The sequence below is a fragment of the Aplysia californica genome, unplaced genomic scaffold (assembly GCF_000002075.1).
Source record: "Aplysia californica isolate F4 #8 unplaced genomic scaffold, AplCal3.0 scaffold00159, whole genome shotgun sequence".
NCBI lineage: Eukaryota > Metazoa > Mollusca > Gastropoda > Aplysiida > Aplysiidae > Aplysia > Aplysia californica.
In genome coordinates this window covers 61,046-77,588 of record NW_004797429.1, presented here as the reverse complement: position 1 = coordinate 77,588, position 16,543 = coordinate 61,046, and the positions used below count along the sequence as shown (strand labels likewise).

The 16,543-nt window shown below is 41.9% G+C and overlaps 1 protein-coding gene across 1 annotated transcript in view; it reads left to right on the top strand.

Moving 5' to 3' along the window:
* LOC101847582 overlaps window positions 1–15,811 on the top strand; it is a gene marked incomplete at its 3' end in the record, with an annotated part of 54,466 nt that extends 38,655 nt beyond the window's left edge. The window contains 13 exon segments of the mRNA XM_005097616.3: window positions 271–430; window positions 1,147–1,274; window positions 2,922–3,095; window positions 3,548–3,720; window positions 4,710–4,827; window positions 6,828–6,905; window positions 8,314–8,417; window positions 9,351–9,458; window positions 10,255–10,359; window positions 11,308–11,556; window positions 12,826–12,933; window positions 14,083–14,122; window positions 15,749–15,811. Of these exon segments, the coding sequence (XP_005097673.2) occupies window positions 271–430; window positions 1,147–1,274; window positions 2,922–3,095; window positions 3,548–3,720; window positions 4,710–4,827; window positions 6,828–6,905; window positions 8,314–8,417; window positions 9,351–9,458; window positions 10,255–10,359; window positions 11,308–11,556; window positions 12,826–12,933; window positions 14,083–14,122; window positions 15,749–15,811 (1,608 nt within the window).
* Between the last annotated feature and the right edge of the window lie 732 nt (window positions 15,812–16,543).

The window sequence follows — 16,543 nt, the reverse complement described above, 5'->3', positions numbered from 1 at the left end:
CTATTTCTATTTGTTTACCCCGTTTTTACATATCACCAAACATTTCAACTCCTTCACAAATGAGTTCTATTTCAGAGATAACATGGCCTGTGAAAAATAGGAACATCTCATTGAAACCAAGGTAAAGGTTTACATAGGCGGCTGTGTGTGGTGTCAGCTCTTTTACATCGCCTACTCCTAAATTATCTAAATTTTGTCGATAGGGGCTTATAAGAACACTTTAAAAAATAAAAGATGTAAGAGTGATGCTGTGTCTTTCTCTCTCTGCAGTACCTCAACTCGCTGAAGACGTACTCTGAAAAGGATGGGGCCTGTAACCAAGCCTTAAACTTCTTAGACACAGGCTCAGGAATTGAACCCAAGTCTTCCGTGTCTTTGGCGGACAGAGAATCCCAAGGTCAAGGAGGTGACGATGACACATGTTTGACAGGTAAATGTTCGATGTATTTTTTTTTTCCAGCAGGAATCAAGTTAATTTAGTTCTGAGAAAAATATAGGAATGGGTTGTGCTTCCATTTTTTCTACGGCACTTCTCCTCTCTTTCTTATAAAAGAAAAAGGAATGGTTGGTAGGAGGGCCCCCACTTGCTGGTCCCTTTTCTTTTCTTGTCCTCTGTTGTTTCTGTCTTTCTGCCCAGCTTTACTGCGGGTGGTTGGCAGGTACTTTCGTGTGGTTTGCTGCTGCTTTCCTATCAGCTGTCTACCGTCCTTATCTCTCCACCATCTTTTTTGTGACAGTTACTCTCTTGTAACAACTCTAATTTTCAGCACTTAAATGACCTAATTGTGTTGCAAGTGCCATAAAAACAAATGTCTCGCTTTTTTCCTGCACTGAATGATCTTTATTGCGTCTATGCGCTTGCTTCACTTTAACTCAAACGTTGATACTGGTACTTGAAAAATTTTGTTGGTGTGTTGTAGGCATTAACTTTTTTGTTTTTCCTTTTTTTTATAATTCATTTATTTTTTTTTAGAATTACTTCTCTCTCCTCCCCCCTCTTCCTCCTCCTCATCCTCTATCTGCTCCTGTTCACCCTGCACCTTTTCCTTCTCGTCATCTTCCTGTTCCCCCATCTCTCCCTCCCCCTCCTCCTCTTCCTGTATCCTTGTTTTCCCTGAAAATAACACCATTACCTCCTACCTCCAGATGTCCCCAAGTCCCCCACCTCCACAGACAAAAGCACACGGTCTCATCAAGCTCTGGAAATGATTCTGTACAAGGCTTGTCTGAACTTGCTCTCTGGACGGCTGAAAACCACTCTCAACTTCTTGCAGGTAGGTCATAATAATAATAAAAATAGATAGCATTTGTATAGGGCAAATTCCCGCTCAGCAGTAAGTTCTATGTGTGCTAAAGCGAGGTATAGCGGACTTGCGCGAGTTGAACTCCTGGAAAAAGATTTTCAGAATAGATAATGCCCTTTTTTAAAATGTAAATCCCTTGACCATATTAGGAAGAGGGTGAGAAAACTTGTCTTGAAAAACGTAGAAGACACACATGTCTAATCAGCAGGAGACCAAAAGCGTAATTGTAAATGGGCTGATTTATCAATGTCATGCTCATACTGTGCCGAAACAACATAGGGGGAACTACTGCTTTTTCTTTCCTAATCCCTACTATCGTCATTTTTTCTTTACTTCTTTTGTATGTTTACAACACTCTTGTGACCCGCTATTTCCGGGGTGCCTTGATAGTCGAAGCAGACTTTGTGCTGTTGAAGCTAGAGAGGTGAGCAGAGTAAGCCTGATTCCCTGTAAGGACTCTTCTGTTGACATCCACCCCTTGGCGCTCATATGACTTTATGCAGTTGCAAGCTCCGTAAAACCTTACTAAAACTAAAAAAGACGAAAGGCAATGTTGTTGCACGTTCCAAACCATTGCGCATAAATCAGAAACACGCATTTGTATCATTCAAAGTACGGATGCTGTTGCCTGCCTTTTTAAGTTTCAGATTAATTAAGAAAATGGAATTGCAAAATCTGTATGAATAAGAAAGCTGTGTGTTATTGTTTGGTTTTTTTCTAGTGCCCCTAAAAGAGCACGTCTTCAGGAATTGTTGAATGACTAGAAGGCGTTGTGTGTCTTCAATGAATGTCATTTTTACAAAACTTTTACCAAGATTTTTTAAATGAAGTTTCAGAGAATCATTTTACAATGGTGCCAATTTTCTGGATGAATCCAAAAATCCAGATTTATCAAATTATCCGGATTTTACCGAACTTTGGGCTTATAATGTATAAAAATAGTCTTTATACAAGATGCATTAGACAATATGATCCGTATACTTCGAGTCCCTGGGTGCGTGTTTCCGCTGGAGTCTTAGTTTTAGTAGAGGTTTTACGGCGCTCGCTACTGCATAAGGTCATATGAGCGCCAGTCATTGGGGTCTGAAAAGTTCAAGACTTTCTTTTGCAACTAGATCTAGTTGACATGTCTGATTTTAAAAATTGCTGTTGGAAAACGTTTGCCTATTCCTTCGAATCTGTTTGGTAACAGAGGCTGGAAAAAGTGAAGTAAGATAAAAACTGTCAGATCTCCCATGTTTTTCTTCCCCCGTTTAGTCTGTGCTTTGCCTCAAGTTTGCTTTGTCCCGCAATTCCGCAAGGTAACAGAGGCAGGAAAAAGTGAAATGAGTTGAAGACTTGGATCTCCCGTGTTTTTCTTCCTCCGTTTAGTCTGTGTGAAAATTATTGAATCTCCTGTGTTTTTGTTCTTCTGTTTAGTCTGTGTGAAAATTATTAGATCTCCTGTGTTTTTTTCCCTCGGTTTACGAGTAGTCTGTGTGAAAACTATTTGATCTCCCATGTTTTTCTTCCTCCGTTTCGTCTCTGTGAACACTGTAGGATCTTTCGTGTTTTTGTTCCTCGGTTAAGTCTCTGTGAAAACTGTTGGATCTCCCGTGTTTTTCTTCCTCTGTGTAGTCTGTGCTTGGCCTCAAGTCGACACCATCCACCCCGCTGCGAGCCTCGTCGCTGCTCACTACTGCTGACCACCTGGTGCTGTGGCTGTGCTACATACACGTGCTGGAGTGGCACCAGCTGCCCCCGGACCTCTACAGCCCCACGGACCAGAACCCCGGACGTTTGCTCTCAAAGGTAGGACCCACTTTGCTTCTAGTGGGTTTGAATGTAGATGATGTCAGTCATAATTGTTTGGTTTTTATACACTATTCCCCTCTTAGGGCGGCACTAATGTACGTTGTTTTGTTTTTGTTTTGGGGGGCGGTTCGTATTGTCATGTTCTGTCACAATGGTTTTGTTTTTTCTACCCTCTTCCTTCCCCTCTCAGTTCATCTCTAATGTATTTTGTATTTTTTATTTTGTCTCGTTCAGTCACAATGGTTAGTGGGTGATTGGCGGGTGCTCTGGTGTGGCTTGCTTGTTCTTTCCTATCAGACAACTATCATCTCTATCTCCTCTTTATATGACCTTACTAAAACTAATGTACTGGGGGGGGGGGGGGGGGGTATGTATTTGGTTTTTCTGCACAATTCCACTCTCACAGCATCTCTAATGAACATAATTTTTGTGTATATCGTTGTGTCCAGGCGGTCACTCTCCACTGGCCAGAAGCCCGGCCTCTGTACTCCAGCCGAGACACGCTGATCAAGCTGCACAAAAAGGCCATACGTGTTGGGGACAAAGCTGTCCTTGACCTTGAGGCGACCCGCCACTACGTGCAGGTGGTCAGGAGTCTGTTCGCGCTGTTGTCTCTGGAAAGGTTGGTTTGATCCATTGATTCTGTGGCATTGGGTGTGTCGTGGTGTGATCTCTTGGGTATGGTCTCAGAGAACAGGTTTTGAGAACTCGAGGGTTAATCTCACCTGTTGAGAGGATTAGAAATTCATCTCACCTTTTGTTAGAGTTAGAGTTGAGAGGGTTAGGAGTTTATCTCACCTGTTGAGAGAGGGTTAGGAGTTTATCTGTCTCACCTTTTGAGAGGGTTAGAAGTTAATCTCACCTGTTGTTAGAATTATTAAGAGTTTAGGGGTTTATCTCACCATTTGAGAAGATTAGGAGCCTTAGGGATTTTTTATTTTTTATTTGCCATTGAGTTATTCAAAATTTTGGGGGCAAGATAGCATTCAAAATATTTTTTATGGCGGAATTTCAGTCAAAATATTTTATGGGATGGAATCTCATTCAAAAGATTTTTATGGCGGGACTTTATTCAAAACATTTTTGGGATGGGATCTCCTTCAAAATACTCTTCACCCCCCGGGGCGGTGCTACTGACTGAAGTGTCTTTAGGGCATTCCCAAAGGGGGGAACACTAACATCTCGAGTTCTTTGCACTGTAGAATTGTAATTGTAAATGGACTGATTCATCAATGTCATGCTCATAGCTGTGCCTGAAATGCAGCAGAGAACTGCTGCTTTTTCTTTCCTAATCCTTTCTATTGTCATTTTCCTCTACTTCTTTTGTATGTTTGTCACTCTCTTTTGACCTGCTATTTTGGGGTGCCTTGATAGCCAAAGCAGACTTTGTGCTGTTGAAGCTAGAGAGGTGAGCAGAGTAAGTCTGATTCCCTGTAAGGACTTCTGTTTTGACATTCACCCCTTGGCGCTCATATGACCTTATGCAGTTGCGAGCGTCATAAACCGTCTACTAAAACATAAAACAAAATACTTTTTTGTTATGGCAGGGTTTCATCCAAAATATTTTTTGGACGGAATCTCTTTCAAAATATTTTTCTGGCTGGATTTCAGGCCCGCTGAAGCTGTCAGCTTAAGCCGCAGCGTCTTGTCCTCAAGGAACTTGGAAGAAATCTGGCTGGCCACAGCTGACCTCTACGCCTCGTTCAAAGACAAAGATGGCGTGAAGCAGGTGAGGTTTGTGAGTTGACCAGGCTTGCCCATCATCATCATCGTCGCCTTTCTCACCCTGCACCAGGATATTGGCCACAGACAATCACTTTCCACCTTTCTCTGTCCTGGGCTAGCCTCTTGATGTTATTCCATGGCTTCCCGCTTTTCTGTCCTCCGTCTCCCAAGATTGAAAAATAAAAAGCAGTGTTTGTCCGTGTTTTTGTAACTGTCTGTTTTTACTGGGTTGGGTAGTTGGCCCTCCGCAAACTTACACTTTCTGGGAGACCAGACCTGTGCTCCTTTAGTCGCCTCTTACGACATGCAGTATCACGGCAGGTGTATTCTTTGTTCCCCTATAGTAAAACTATGGGGCCCCCCCACCTACAGGGGCAAGGCTGTCCCAAATTCCGCGAGACCATCCCAGGAAATTTGAGAGGACATTTACCATACTACACCAAAACCAGTCTCCCTTAATTATTTTTGTTGTTAAGTAATCTGATCTGCTGTAAGCTGACAAAACATCTTTTTTATATTCACAGCAGTTTCGAGAAACAGGATTTTTTTGCCAGCATAACCGTTGAAAAATAGAGTTATTACGAAATTTTAATTCAAATTTATTCAAAAACTAGACACAGTTTCACTTTGAATTTTTCACACAAGTAGAGTAACCGATCAGTCTTTCCATTTAGCAAATAAAAAATGTTGACGCCAAAATGAAAAAAGGCGTTTTGTTAGCTTACAGCAGTGATGTCATTACATTGGGTGCCTCTGACTGGGTTTTTGAAAAAGTTGGCAAGCTTGGTTCACTCTGAATTGTCATTGTATCATCAGGCATTAGTAGAAGGCAAAAGAAGCAGAGGTAGACCAAGCACAGTTTACTCACAGAACTTGAACAGATGAGAGACGGGGAAAGACCAGGATAATATACAATTTTTGAAAGTGCAGAGTGGAAAAGTGAGTGGCGAATCATGATTACTGATGTCCACTTCAAATCTGACACCAGATGATGATAACATTTGTAAACACTTTTGCAAGGACAGTTAGACATATGCAATTTTTCACATTAAAAAAATTTCTTAGCTCTCCCTCTTTCTCTCTGTCTGTCTGTCTTGTTTTTCCTCTGTGCTAAATGAACGTTACTGGGTCAACATGCTTCTCTTTACTCAATTTCAGACTGTAGTTTTCATGGAGCATTGTGGCCATTGTCACACTTACCCATTGTAAACTGTTGTTCAACAACAACAACAACAACAACAATCCATCTGCATCTGTGGTGAAGTGGGTTGTTGTTGTTGTTATTGATCCAGCAACAGCTGAGCTCTCGTCGTTCTGTCCAATGCCATATAGTGAGAAGTGCAGGTTTGCTGCAGTTGCTGTAATGTTCCGTAAAGTGTGTAGTCAATGTTAGGTCTCGGAGGGAGAAGAGTAGCTCTGATGTCATTTAGAGCTGTGCAGTGGAACAGGTGATGATCCACAGTGTCATATGTATAGTCACACAAGGGACACATTAGGGGAAGTTCTGGGTTTATTCTGTTCAAGTGAAAGTTGAGCTGTTTATGTTCTGTTCGTAGGCGAAAGATCGTGGGCATAGTGGGTATATGCTTCACTGTCGCACACAGAAGAGAGTTCGATTCCCATGTGGCGAGGTTTTTTAAAATCAAGTATCTCCATCTGCCTATGCGGTCGTTGTATCACCGTGTGCCCAGGTTGGTTGGCGGCAGCCTTTTGGTCAATAAAGCAGCCTACCTCCTAAATGATGTAACTGGTGTTGATCGAGATGGAAAAGGTCTACAGATACAATTACAACAGCGTTCTCAATTTAGCACACTTTTACTCGGGGGTGTTTGGCGGATGCTCTGGTGTGGTTTGCTTCTTCTTTCCTATCAAACATCTATTGTCTTTATCTCTCCTCCCTCTTTTTTGTGTTTGTTACTCCCTCTAATCTTCGGCACTTATATGACCTTATTGTGTTGCAAGTGCCGTAATACTCTTACTAAAAACAAACACTTTCACCCCCAGGTGTTCCAAGAGGCTGTGAAAGTTCATGAACACTCGGCAAAGCTGCACTTTTATTGGAATTCATTCCTTATGTCAGAGGTAAGTCCAAATATTCACTGGCAAGGCACAGGCCAAAGTTGAGAGTGGATGTTTTATCTCAGGTTGCACACTTGCACAAATTACCATTCCCTAAAATATATAATTGACAATGCCTAAGATGGGATCCCAAGGGGAGGAGGAAGAGGGGAAGGCCGAATTCCATGTAGGAGTGAGATGTAGAGGCAAATCTCAGGAATAAGGGGCCCAGCTGGCTGGAGGTGGAGAAGATTGCTTCAAACAGAAACATGTGAAGAGCCCTTCTTTGCGGCCTATACCTGTGTTGTTCGGGCTTCGCATATGAAGATAACCATGACTTCACAAATTGGTCTGTTGACAGTGACTGTGGGTCTGGAGATGGCTGATTAGTTCTATCCGGGCTCGGAAGGTTCGCCCACATTGTGTGCATGGGTAGTCTGCTGTTGGGCTTGTGGTGGAGGCAGGTCTAGACTTGCGCACGTTGCGTTTTTGTTTGACTTCGGCGATTCGCTTAGCTTCTGCTGTTTTGGTTCCCTTCGTTAGATTGCAGCGCCACGCTGGACGATCTTGGGCCAGCGTTTCCCATGAGTCGTTCAGGATTCCAAGTTCCTTTAGAGAGACTTTGAGGCAGTCCTTGAAACATTTTTTCTGCCCTCCAACTGAGCACTTGCCATGGAGCAGCTCTCCATACATCAGCTGCCTATACTCAATGAAAGAGGTGGATGAGATGATGAGAAAGTATGATTTGCCAATCTCATTTTTTGCATTATATTTATGATTTGAGTCACCCAGTGCCTTGTATTCCTACACAGTAGTGTCCCTTATAACATAACGTGAACAGTTTGAATTTATGAGGGTTTTTTTTTTTAATCACAAAATCAAGTCGCGTGCAAAGGAAAAAACGACAAAAAAAGCTAGTTAGCAGTAGTTGCTGCTGTTGTAGAAATGAAGACTTTTGCCACTCCTGTGCAGTAGTGAGATGATGCATGGAGCATCCCGTCTTCCTAAGACCCCAGTTCTAGATTCAAGTAATTCAGGATGGAATGATCATGACTTAAGCTGAGTCGAGGGTTTTCCTGTGTATTCTGCAGCTCATCTCTGAATGTTTCTTTCAATCCTTCCCTGTCACACACAGAAGAGAGTTCGATTCCCATGTGGCAAGGTTTGTTGGGTTTTTTTTATCAAGCATCTTTGTCTGTCTACGAGGACATTTTGCTCAGATTGGCCATGATCTTTTAGGCAGGAAAGCCGCCCACTTGCTAAATGAAGTTACTTGTAGTGATGGGAGTGGAGAAGTCTACCGTTAAAATTACAATAGTTTTCTCAATTCGGCGCTCGAAGTTTTTGCTTATCGTTAACTGCATTTGTACATTTTGCACTGAGATGTTTGGGGTTTTTTAAAATTCTTTTTATGTTTTTTTTTCCTCTCCAGGGAGAAACTGAGGAGGCCCTCTGCAATCTGGAGCAATTTGTCATCAACCAGTTTGACGTGGACACGAGAGAATCTCAACGTTGTGACCCCAACCAGCTCTACGGGTATCCTCATCTTTTCTTTTTTCATATAATGATAATAGAAATGCAGTCGAAATTGTCGAAGACCTCTGTTTGTTGTCAGGGAGAAAAGTGGCTGTCTAAGACAGGTCATCGTCTTAGGCTGTGTCGTTGGAGTTTTAAAAAGAAGAGAAAAAAAAGGCACGTGGAGAAGTGCAAGTAGGAAATGGTCGTTTGTACAGGTGACTCTCTTGAGTTTGTGGTGGTTAAGCAAGTTCGATTGTGATAATAATGACAATATATAAATATAACGACGACAATGGTTATAGTAATAATATAATAACGATGATGATAATACTGACAATAATAATAATGATAAATGATTCCTATTTGATCTGAATTGATTTGATGCTGCCTAAAAACATGTACATGTGGGGGGGGGGGGGGGTGGCAAAGAAAAACTTTGTTGGTTGGCCATATTTAGCTCCATCCTCCACCTGGCCTTGAAGCAGCCAAAGACTGGGACAAGTTTGAGAGAAAACAATCACTGACTGCCGTGCCGTGAAGATGTTAGGTGCTTCGCTGTTGTGCGCAGAAGATGGTGTGGGTTTGATTCACTTATGTGGGGAAGTTTTATATTGCCACTTCTGGACAATAAGGAGTTATCTTATAAAGGCTAAAACAGCACCTGGACATGGATGGCTGGTGCCTCTATAAATAAATCATTGATGGTCCGGAGTTATCTTATCTTATCTTTCCTTATCTTATCTTATCCTATCTTATATTAAGTTATTCCACCTTATCTTATCCTATCTTAACTTACATTATATTATCTTATCTTGTGTTATCCTACCTTATCTTACCTTACCTTGCATACCTTACCTTAACCTTATCCTCACCTCGCCTCACCTCATCTCACCTCACCTTATTTTAAATTGCCTTACCTTATCTCATCTTATCTCCTCGGTGGTCCGACAGTCAGTTGTTGGGGCAGCAAGAAGCCTTCTCCCTGCAGATGTTGCGGATCAAGCCACAGGCAGGAGGGGACGAAAAGCACAAGAACATCTACCTCTGGCTGTGCTACAGGTGAGCTCATCGGCAGAATTTTTGGCCGCCGCCGTCTGTGGTCTAGGGGTCAGGCACTTCGCCGACGCAGGCAGGAAACCCTGAGTTTGGTTCCCGAATGGGGAGAAAAATTTCAGCGAGTGTCTCGGTTTTTCTTTGATGGGATGTTGTGTCCCTTTCAGCTCGGGTTGGCTGTGACAGGCAGGGTTGGAAGCCCGCCTCCTAAATGATCTAAATTGTGTTGGTTGTGCAGGGAAAAAAAATCAACAAAAAGACAGGTACTTTAACTTGGAAAAAAGAATACGGTGATCTGAAGAATTTCTGACTTAAAATAGGAGGGTTGTGTAGCACAATAGAAGTGGGCGCGATAGAAGTGATCTTTATTATTTTTATTATTATTATTTTTCTTTATTTTTCTATTTTTTTATTATTTTTATTTTTGCTACTACAGTGTGATGTAGGTGACTGGAGAGCGCCATTGGTAGGTCTGACGTCTCTGCTGGCCCTATGTTGTGACTGTCTATCTCAGCACTTAATGGCTTTGATTGTGTTGAAGTTCTTCACTTTGCTCAAACAAACACTACAAGCCGCCCTTCCATAACATCGCATTTACTTGTTCCTTGTGGGTGGTTGGCGGGTGCTCTGGTGTGGTTTGCTCCTTCTTTCTTTTCTAACATCTATTGTCTTTATCTCCCCTCCTTATTTTTTGTGTTTGTTACTCCCTTGTGACACCTCTAATCTTCGGCATTTATATGACCTTATTGTGTTGCAAGTGCCGTAAAACTCTTACTAAAACTAAAACTTGTTCCTTCCGCAGTCTCTTGTTAGAGCTACAGGGAGAGAGAGTGAACACGGTGGAGATCTATGAGCGGTCCCTGACCCATGCTCAGACTTCGGACGACCTCGTTGTTGCTTGGCAAAAGTAAGTACGGAGTTGCTTCTGAAAATTTTGTTATCAGATATCTGTTGTCCTTATCTCTCGTCCTTCTTTTGTGTGTATGTTAGTGGGTGGTTGGCGGGTGCTCTGGTTTGGTTTGCTCCTTCTTTTTTGTGTATATGTTACTCTTTTGTAACACATCTATTTTTTGGCTTTTATGTGAACTTTTTGTGTTGCAAGTGCTGTAAAACTCTTTCCAAAAACTAAACTAAAACTAAAATGTTGTATCTGTACACACTAAATTTGTTCAATAAAAGGGTTAAACGTCCTGATTTCTACTCACCTCAGGGTTGGTTGGAGGGTGCCACTCGTAGGTCTTACTATTTTTTTCTTTCCCTCTGTTTTTCTGTTTGTCTGTCTCCCTTGCTTTTCTCCAGCACTTAATAAGCGTTACTGTTTCGATGTGCTTCTGTTTGTTCTGATTTTTTTTTAAGGCGTTTTATCAGCAAAACCATTTCAAAGGCGTTCCTCCGAAATTTGAAAGCTAATTTATTCAAAAACTAGTGGCAGTTTCGCTATGATTTTTTAAACACAAGCAGGGTAACTGATCAGGCTTTTGATTTAGCAAATGAAAAAATGGGCGCCCAAAATTTTTTTAACTCTTTATCTCTGAGGGGGGTAAACCCACTACGCCAGGGCCATTTTGTGGTGCTAAATCTAAAAATGACAAAAATGTCATTAAATGGGTCATTAAATCGAAAAAAGCAAACCTATTTTGATAGTTCTTCATCTAATGAATGAACTTTCAGTATCGGAGACCTGTTTTCGGCAATTGCCGCAAAGTAATTTGACGTCAAAGTCATCGTAAAGGAATGTGCCGGAGCCGCTGTCAGCGACTCACCAGCACAGTGGTTCCGACCGCGAGCTGCTTGGAGCAGTTTGCAGGAGATAAAAAGTTAAGGCCTAATGCCTCAACCGTGTCTTTGTTCCCAGCTATATCGGCTTCTTACTCCGGACGGAAGCGGCCAGCCCCGAAGATCTTCACAGTCTCCTGTCCCGCTCCATCATCTCCATGCCGACCAAATCTCCCGTCCCGCTCCGGCCAACTGCCCACTGGCTCGACTACAGACACTGCAACACACTGGTGGAGGCCTGGCTGGCAGTGCTGGACGGGGCCAATCGTCTTGACGTGGCAGAGTTTTGCCTGGGCTGCATGCCGGCTAACATGCAGCTTTTACTACGGTTTGAAATACGCCTTTTTACGTAGCCCTCGCTCTCTCTTCTGTACTTTGCTCCGCTTGGTTTGTGTGTTTGAAATACGCCTTTTTACGTATCCCTCGTACTCCCTACTGTACATTGCTCCTCTTGGTCTGTGTGTTTGAAATACACCTTTTTACGTAGCCCTCGTACTCCCTTCTGTGTTTTGTTCCTCTTTGTCTGTGTGTTTGAAATACGCCTTTTTACATACCCCTCGTACTGCCTACTGTGTTTTTTTGTTCCTCTTGGTCTGTGTGTTTGAAATACGCCTTTTTACGTAGCCCTCGTACTCCCTTCTGTGTTTTGTTCCTCTTTGTCTGTGCTGTGTGTTTCGGAGTTTGAAGCGTGGGTGGTTGGCGGGTGCTCTGTTGTGGTTTGATCCTCCCTTCCTATCAAACATCTGTCGCTTTTTATTGCTCCTCGTTCTTTATCTTTGTAAATTATTCAATAGTAGCTTTTCAAATCTTCAGCATTTTATGTGACCTAATATGTGTTGGAGATGCTGTTAGTGTGCTGTTAGCGGGTGCTCTGGTGGGGTTTGCTTCTTCTTTCCAATCAAACATCTATCGTCTTTATCTCTCCTTCTTTTTTTGTATTTGTTGCTCTCTTGGAACACCTCTAATCTTCGGCACTTATATGACCTTATTGTGTTTCAAGTGCGGTAAAATTTTAACTAAAACTAAACATATGAGGTTTGCTCCCCATTTCCTATAAAACATCTGTCGCTTTTATTGTTCCTCGTTCTTTATCTTTGTAAATTACTCAGTAGTAACATTTCAGGTCTTCAGCATTTTATATGACCTAATGGCGTGGCAGATGCTGTTAAATTCTTATTGAAACAAAAACAGTTTGAATGCAACACTTTGTATGACCTTATTGTGTGGGTGGTTGGCAGGTGCTCTGGTTTTGGTTTGCTTCTTCTTTCATATCAAACATCTATCGTCCTTATCTCCCCTCCTTCTTTTTTATGTTTGTTACTCCCTTGTAACACTTCTAATCTTCTGGTGCTTATATGACCTTGTGCAGTCGCGAGCGCCATAAAACCTCTACTAAAACTAAACTAAAATACATTTATTCTTCAGCACTTATATGACCTTAAAAGTGCCGTAAAACTCTTACTAAACTAAAGCTAAAAAAAACTTTTATGACTTTTCTCCAGCACTAAATGGCTGTTATTTTGTAGATATGCCTCTTTTTTTACTCAGAACGCCAGAACATATTTTTTTTTTTCTCTCTTTTTTTTCCCCCTTGCAGAGTGGTAGAGCTATGCCTGGCCAACAAGGAGACTCGTCGCGCCTACAGCTGGTGCAAGATGGTCGCCGCACAGACAGAGAAACCAGCCAACCTGGCGTTTTGGAGAATGTAAGCGCAAAATGAAATCAGGGAGATACTTGGTATGGCACTAACCTGCTGTCCACAGTGAAAGGACGCAAACTGTAATAACCCTTTGGGGCGGTGATACTGACTGAAGTGTCTTTAGGCCATTCCCAAATGGGGGACATGTTCTTATGCACAGTAGAATTGTAAATGGGCTGATTTTTCAATGTCATGCTCATAACTGTGCCTGAACTGCAGCAGGGAACTGCTGCTTTTTCTTTCTGAATCCTTACTATCGTCTTTTATCCTCTACTTCTTTTCTTTGTTTGTCACTCTCTTGTGAACTGCTATTTTCGGGGTGCCTTGATAGTCGAAGCAGACCTTGTGTTGTTGAGGCTAGAGAGGTGAGCAGAGTAAGCCTGGTTCCCTGTAAAGACTTCTCAGTTAACATCCACCCCTTGGCGCTCATATGACCTCATGCAGATGCGAGCACCATAAAAACTCTACTAAAAACACACTAAAATTCTCGTGATTGGCTTACAATTATTATTCCGCTATCAGTTCTCTTTCCGTTGACTTATTGTTTATTGTATTCCCTTTTTAGTTGACGCATTATTCCCAATATATTTCTTATGAGGTTTTGGATTGGGAGTACTCATACCCCCTGGGGCAGTGCCACTGACTGTAGTGTCTTTAGGCCATTCCCAAAGGGGGGACATTTCTCATTCAAGCATAGTAGAACTGTAAATGGACTGACTCATGTCACGCTCATAACTGTGCCTGATCCACAACAGGGAACTGCTGTTTGTACTTTCCTGATCCTTACTATTGTCATTTTCCTCTACTTCTTTTGTATGTTTGTCACTCTCTTGTGACCTGCTATTTTGGGGTGCCTTGATAGTCGAAGCAGACCTTGTGCTGTTGAAGCTAGAGAGGTGAGCAGTCTAAGTCTGATTCCCTGTAAAGACTTCTCTGTTGACACCCACCCCTTGGCGCTCATATGACCTTATGCAGCTGCGAGCGCCGTAAAACCCTCTACTATTTTTTTTTTTTTTAAAGGAGTACTCATTGCTTGAGAGTTTGTGTGGTCTAGGTGGGTGCTTCTGGTCTTATTACGTGTGATGCTCGATGGGTTTTTTTCCCCAATGATGAAATAATTCTGGGTTGTGGTGTCGTTGTTTTTTTCCTCTACAGAACGAGTGCCCTTGCCCAGGAGGAGGGAACGGCCCATGAGGTGAGTAAGAGCGTCAAACTTTTCTGTTGTTGTTGTTGTTAGCGATCCAGGTCAAACTTTTCTCAGATGTGAACGTTGAAGTGATTGTGGTTTCGTTTTTTTCTTCTGTACATTTGAAAAGGGTACTCGCTGTTACTGTATAATAGATTCCGCTGAAACAGAACACGGGTAATCCGAAAACGTTGATAAACTGAAAGAAAATAGTCTCCTTTTTTTTTTTAAACTTCGCTATTTTAGCAACCTCTCTAAACCCAAAACACAACTAAACCGAAGAAGATCCAGCCATCCCGAAGATTTCTGTATAAGCGAACTCTGCTGTACTTGTAACTCAAACTTTACTTTTCACTTTTTCATCCTCTGTTGCCGTTATACGTCGAGGGGAGATGCAGTTTTCTATGGTAGGCCAACTCTGCAGCTCTTTCAGTTGGGATGTTACAGTTACTCAGGGTTCCCATGACACCCTCAGTCCATCTTTTGCATGGCCTACCTCTTTCTTTATGTAACTCAGACTGTGACTGGAAATGTTCTTGTTGGGAAAGGAAGTTTTGTGTCTTCCATTCAATACTTTAAAAATCTTATGCTTAGTTTACATGTAGAATTTTACAATGTTTAAAGATTGTAGGGGAAAAGGGCAAAGCGACATTTTAAACATTATTTTGACTTATGCTCCATAGGACAGAAAATGTTCTTGATTGAAAAGATTTTTTTTTCTTTCATTCTTTTTTTCTAAATCTGATGTATCGTTTACATGTGAAGTTTTACAATAATTGTAGACTACGTAGGTAAAAGTAAAAAGATGTAGTGAGAACTCTCACTTCTACAAATATTGGTCAAAGTCTTGGAATTGTGTGAGTGGGTGGTTGACAGGTGCCCAGGTGTGATTTTACTCCTTTTTTCCAATCAAACATCTATAGTTCTTGTCTCTGCTCCTTTTTTACTCTGTATGTTACTTTCTAGTAACACCTCAAATCTGCAGTACTTAAATCACCTATTTCTGTTGCAAGTGCCGTAAGACTGCTACTAAAACTAAAATTTGGAGTTTTTAAGCCCTTTCCAATCATTCGCATGTAGGCGAAATACTTTTTTAATTAAGTTTTGTCATCAAGGGATGGCAATTTTATCCTTTCCTGTGTCTCTGGTGTAATGGTTAGACACTTCACCAGTGCACGCACAAGAAGTGACACCACCACCCCCCAGGGCAGTGCTACTGACTGATGTGTCTTTAGGCCATTCCCAAAGAGGGGATATTAACATATTAACTTGTTCTTATGCACAGTAGAATTGTAAATGGTCTGATTTCTCAATGTCATGCTCATACCGTGCAGGAACAACATTTGGGGAACTTTTTCTTTCCTCATCCTTACTATCGTCATTTTCCTCTACTTCTTTTGTATGTTTGTTACTCTCTTGTGAACTGCTATTTCCGCGGTGCCTTGATAGTCGAAGCAGACTTTGTGCTGTTGAGGCTAGAGAGGTGAGCAGAGTAAACCTGATTTCCCGATTGGACTTCTCTGTTGACATCCACCCCTTGGCGCTCGTATGAGCTTATGCAGTTGCTAGCGCAGTAAAACCTTACTAAAACTAAACTAAAAACTCTTACTGAAGCTAAAATGACAAACATTTCAGAAGGACCAGATGCTGGTGGGATGTGTGGAAGCTATGCCCCTGGCCGTCGCCGGATGGAAAGATGTAATGTTTTGTCAGCAGGTCATCGCGACCTCTGTGCTTTCTTGTCCTGTCTCCATTTTTAATAACAGTGAATATTAACAGTAAAAACAGTTCATAACAAAGAGTGAGCTCAAGAAGAAGTCACATTTTCACTGTTAAAAAAAAAATGGAGATACGACAAGAAAGCACTGATGTCACGAGATTTAATTAGTTGGGGACACCGCTGATTAAGCACCCTTCCAACCCCTCAAACCCCTTTTCTCAAAGTACTGATTTGCAATGATATTAACTGTTTATAATCTATTTCTGGAAATGAAGCTTTTAAAGGCTTAAAATGTGGCAAATTCTCTTCTCTGCTAGAATTTGTCTCATTGGCCATAAAAGAAGCCACAAGTTATCTTAATCCTTATTTCTTCCATTTTCGCTGAACAAATTTTCTCCTCTGCAGACGCATTGTTCGTCATTAGACATTGACAGATGAACTTTTATTATATCACATATGTTATAGCTAATGATAGACGACTTGTTTTTTAAATCAGCTTGTGTTTAAATAGAGAGGTACTATGTTTGAATCATTTTGGAAACAGGGTGGGGACACAGTTGTGAGTTTCCTCTCTCTAATCTACCCCCACCCCCACTCCCCCACCACCCAAACTCCACCACCCCTCTTCTTTCCCTGTGTCCCACCCCCCTCCCTTCCCCAATCCTCCTCCTCTTTTTCCTCCCTTCCTCCCTCCTCTACATCCCTCTGGC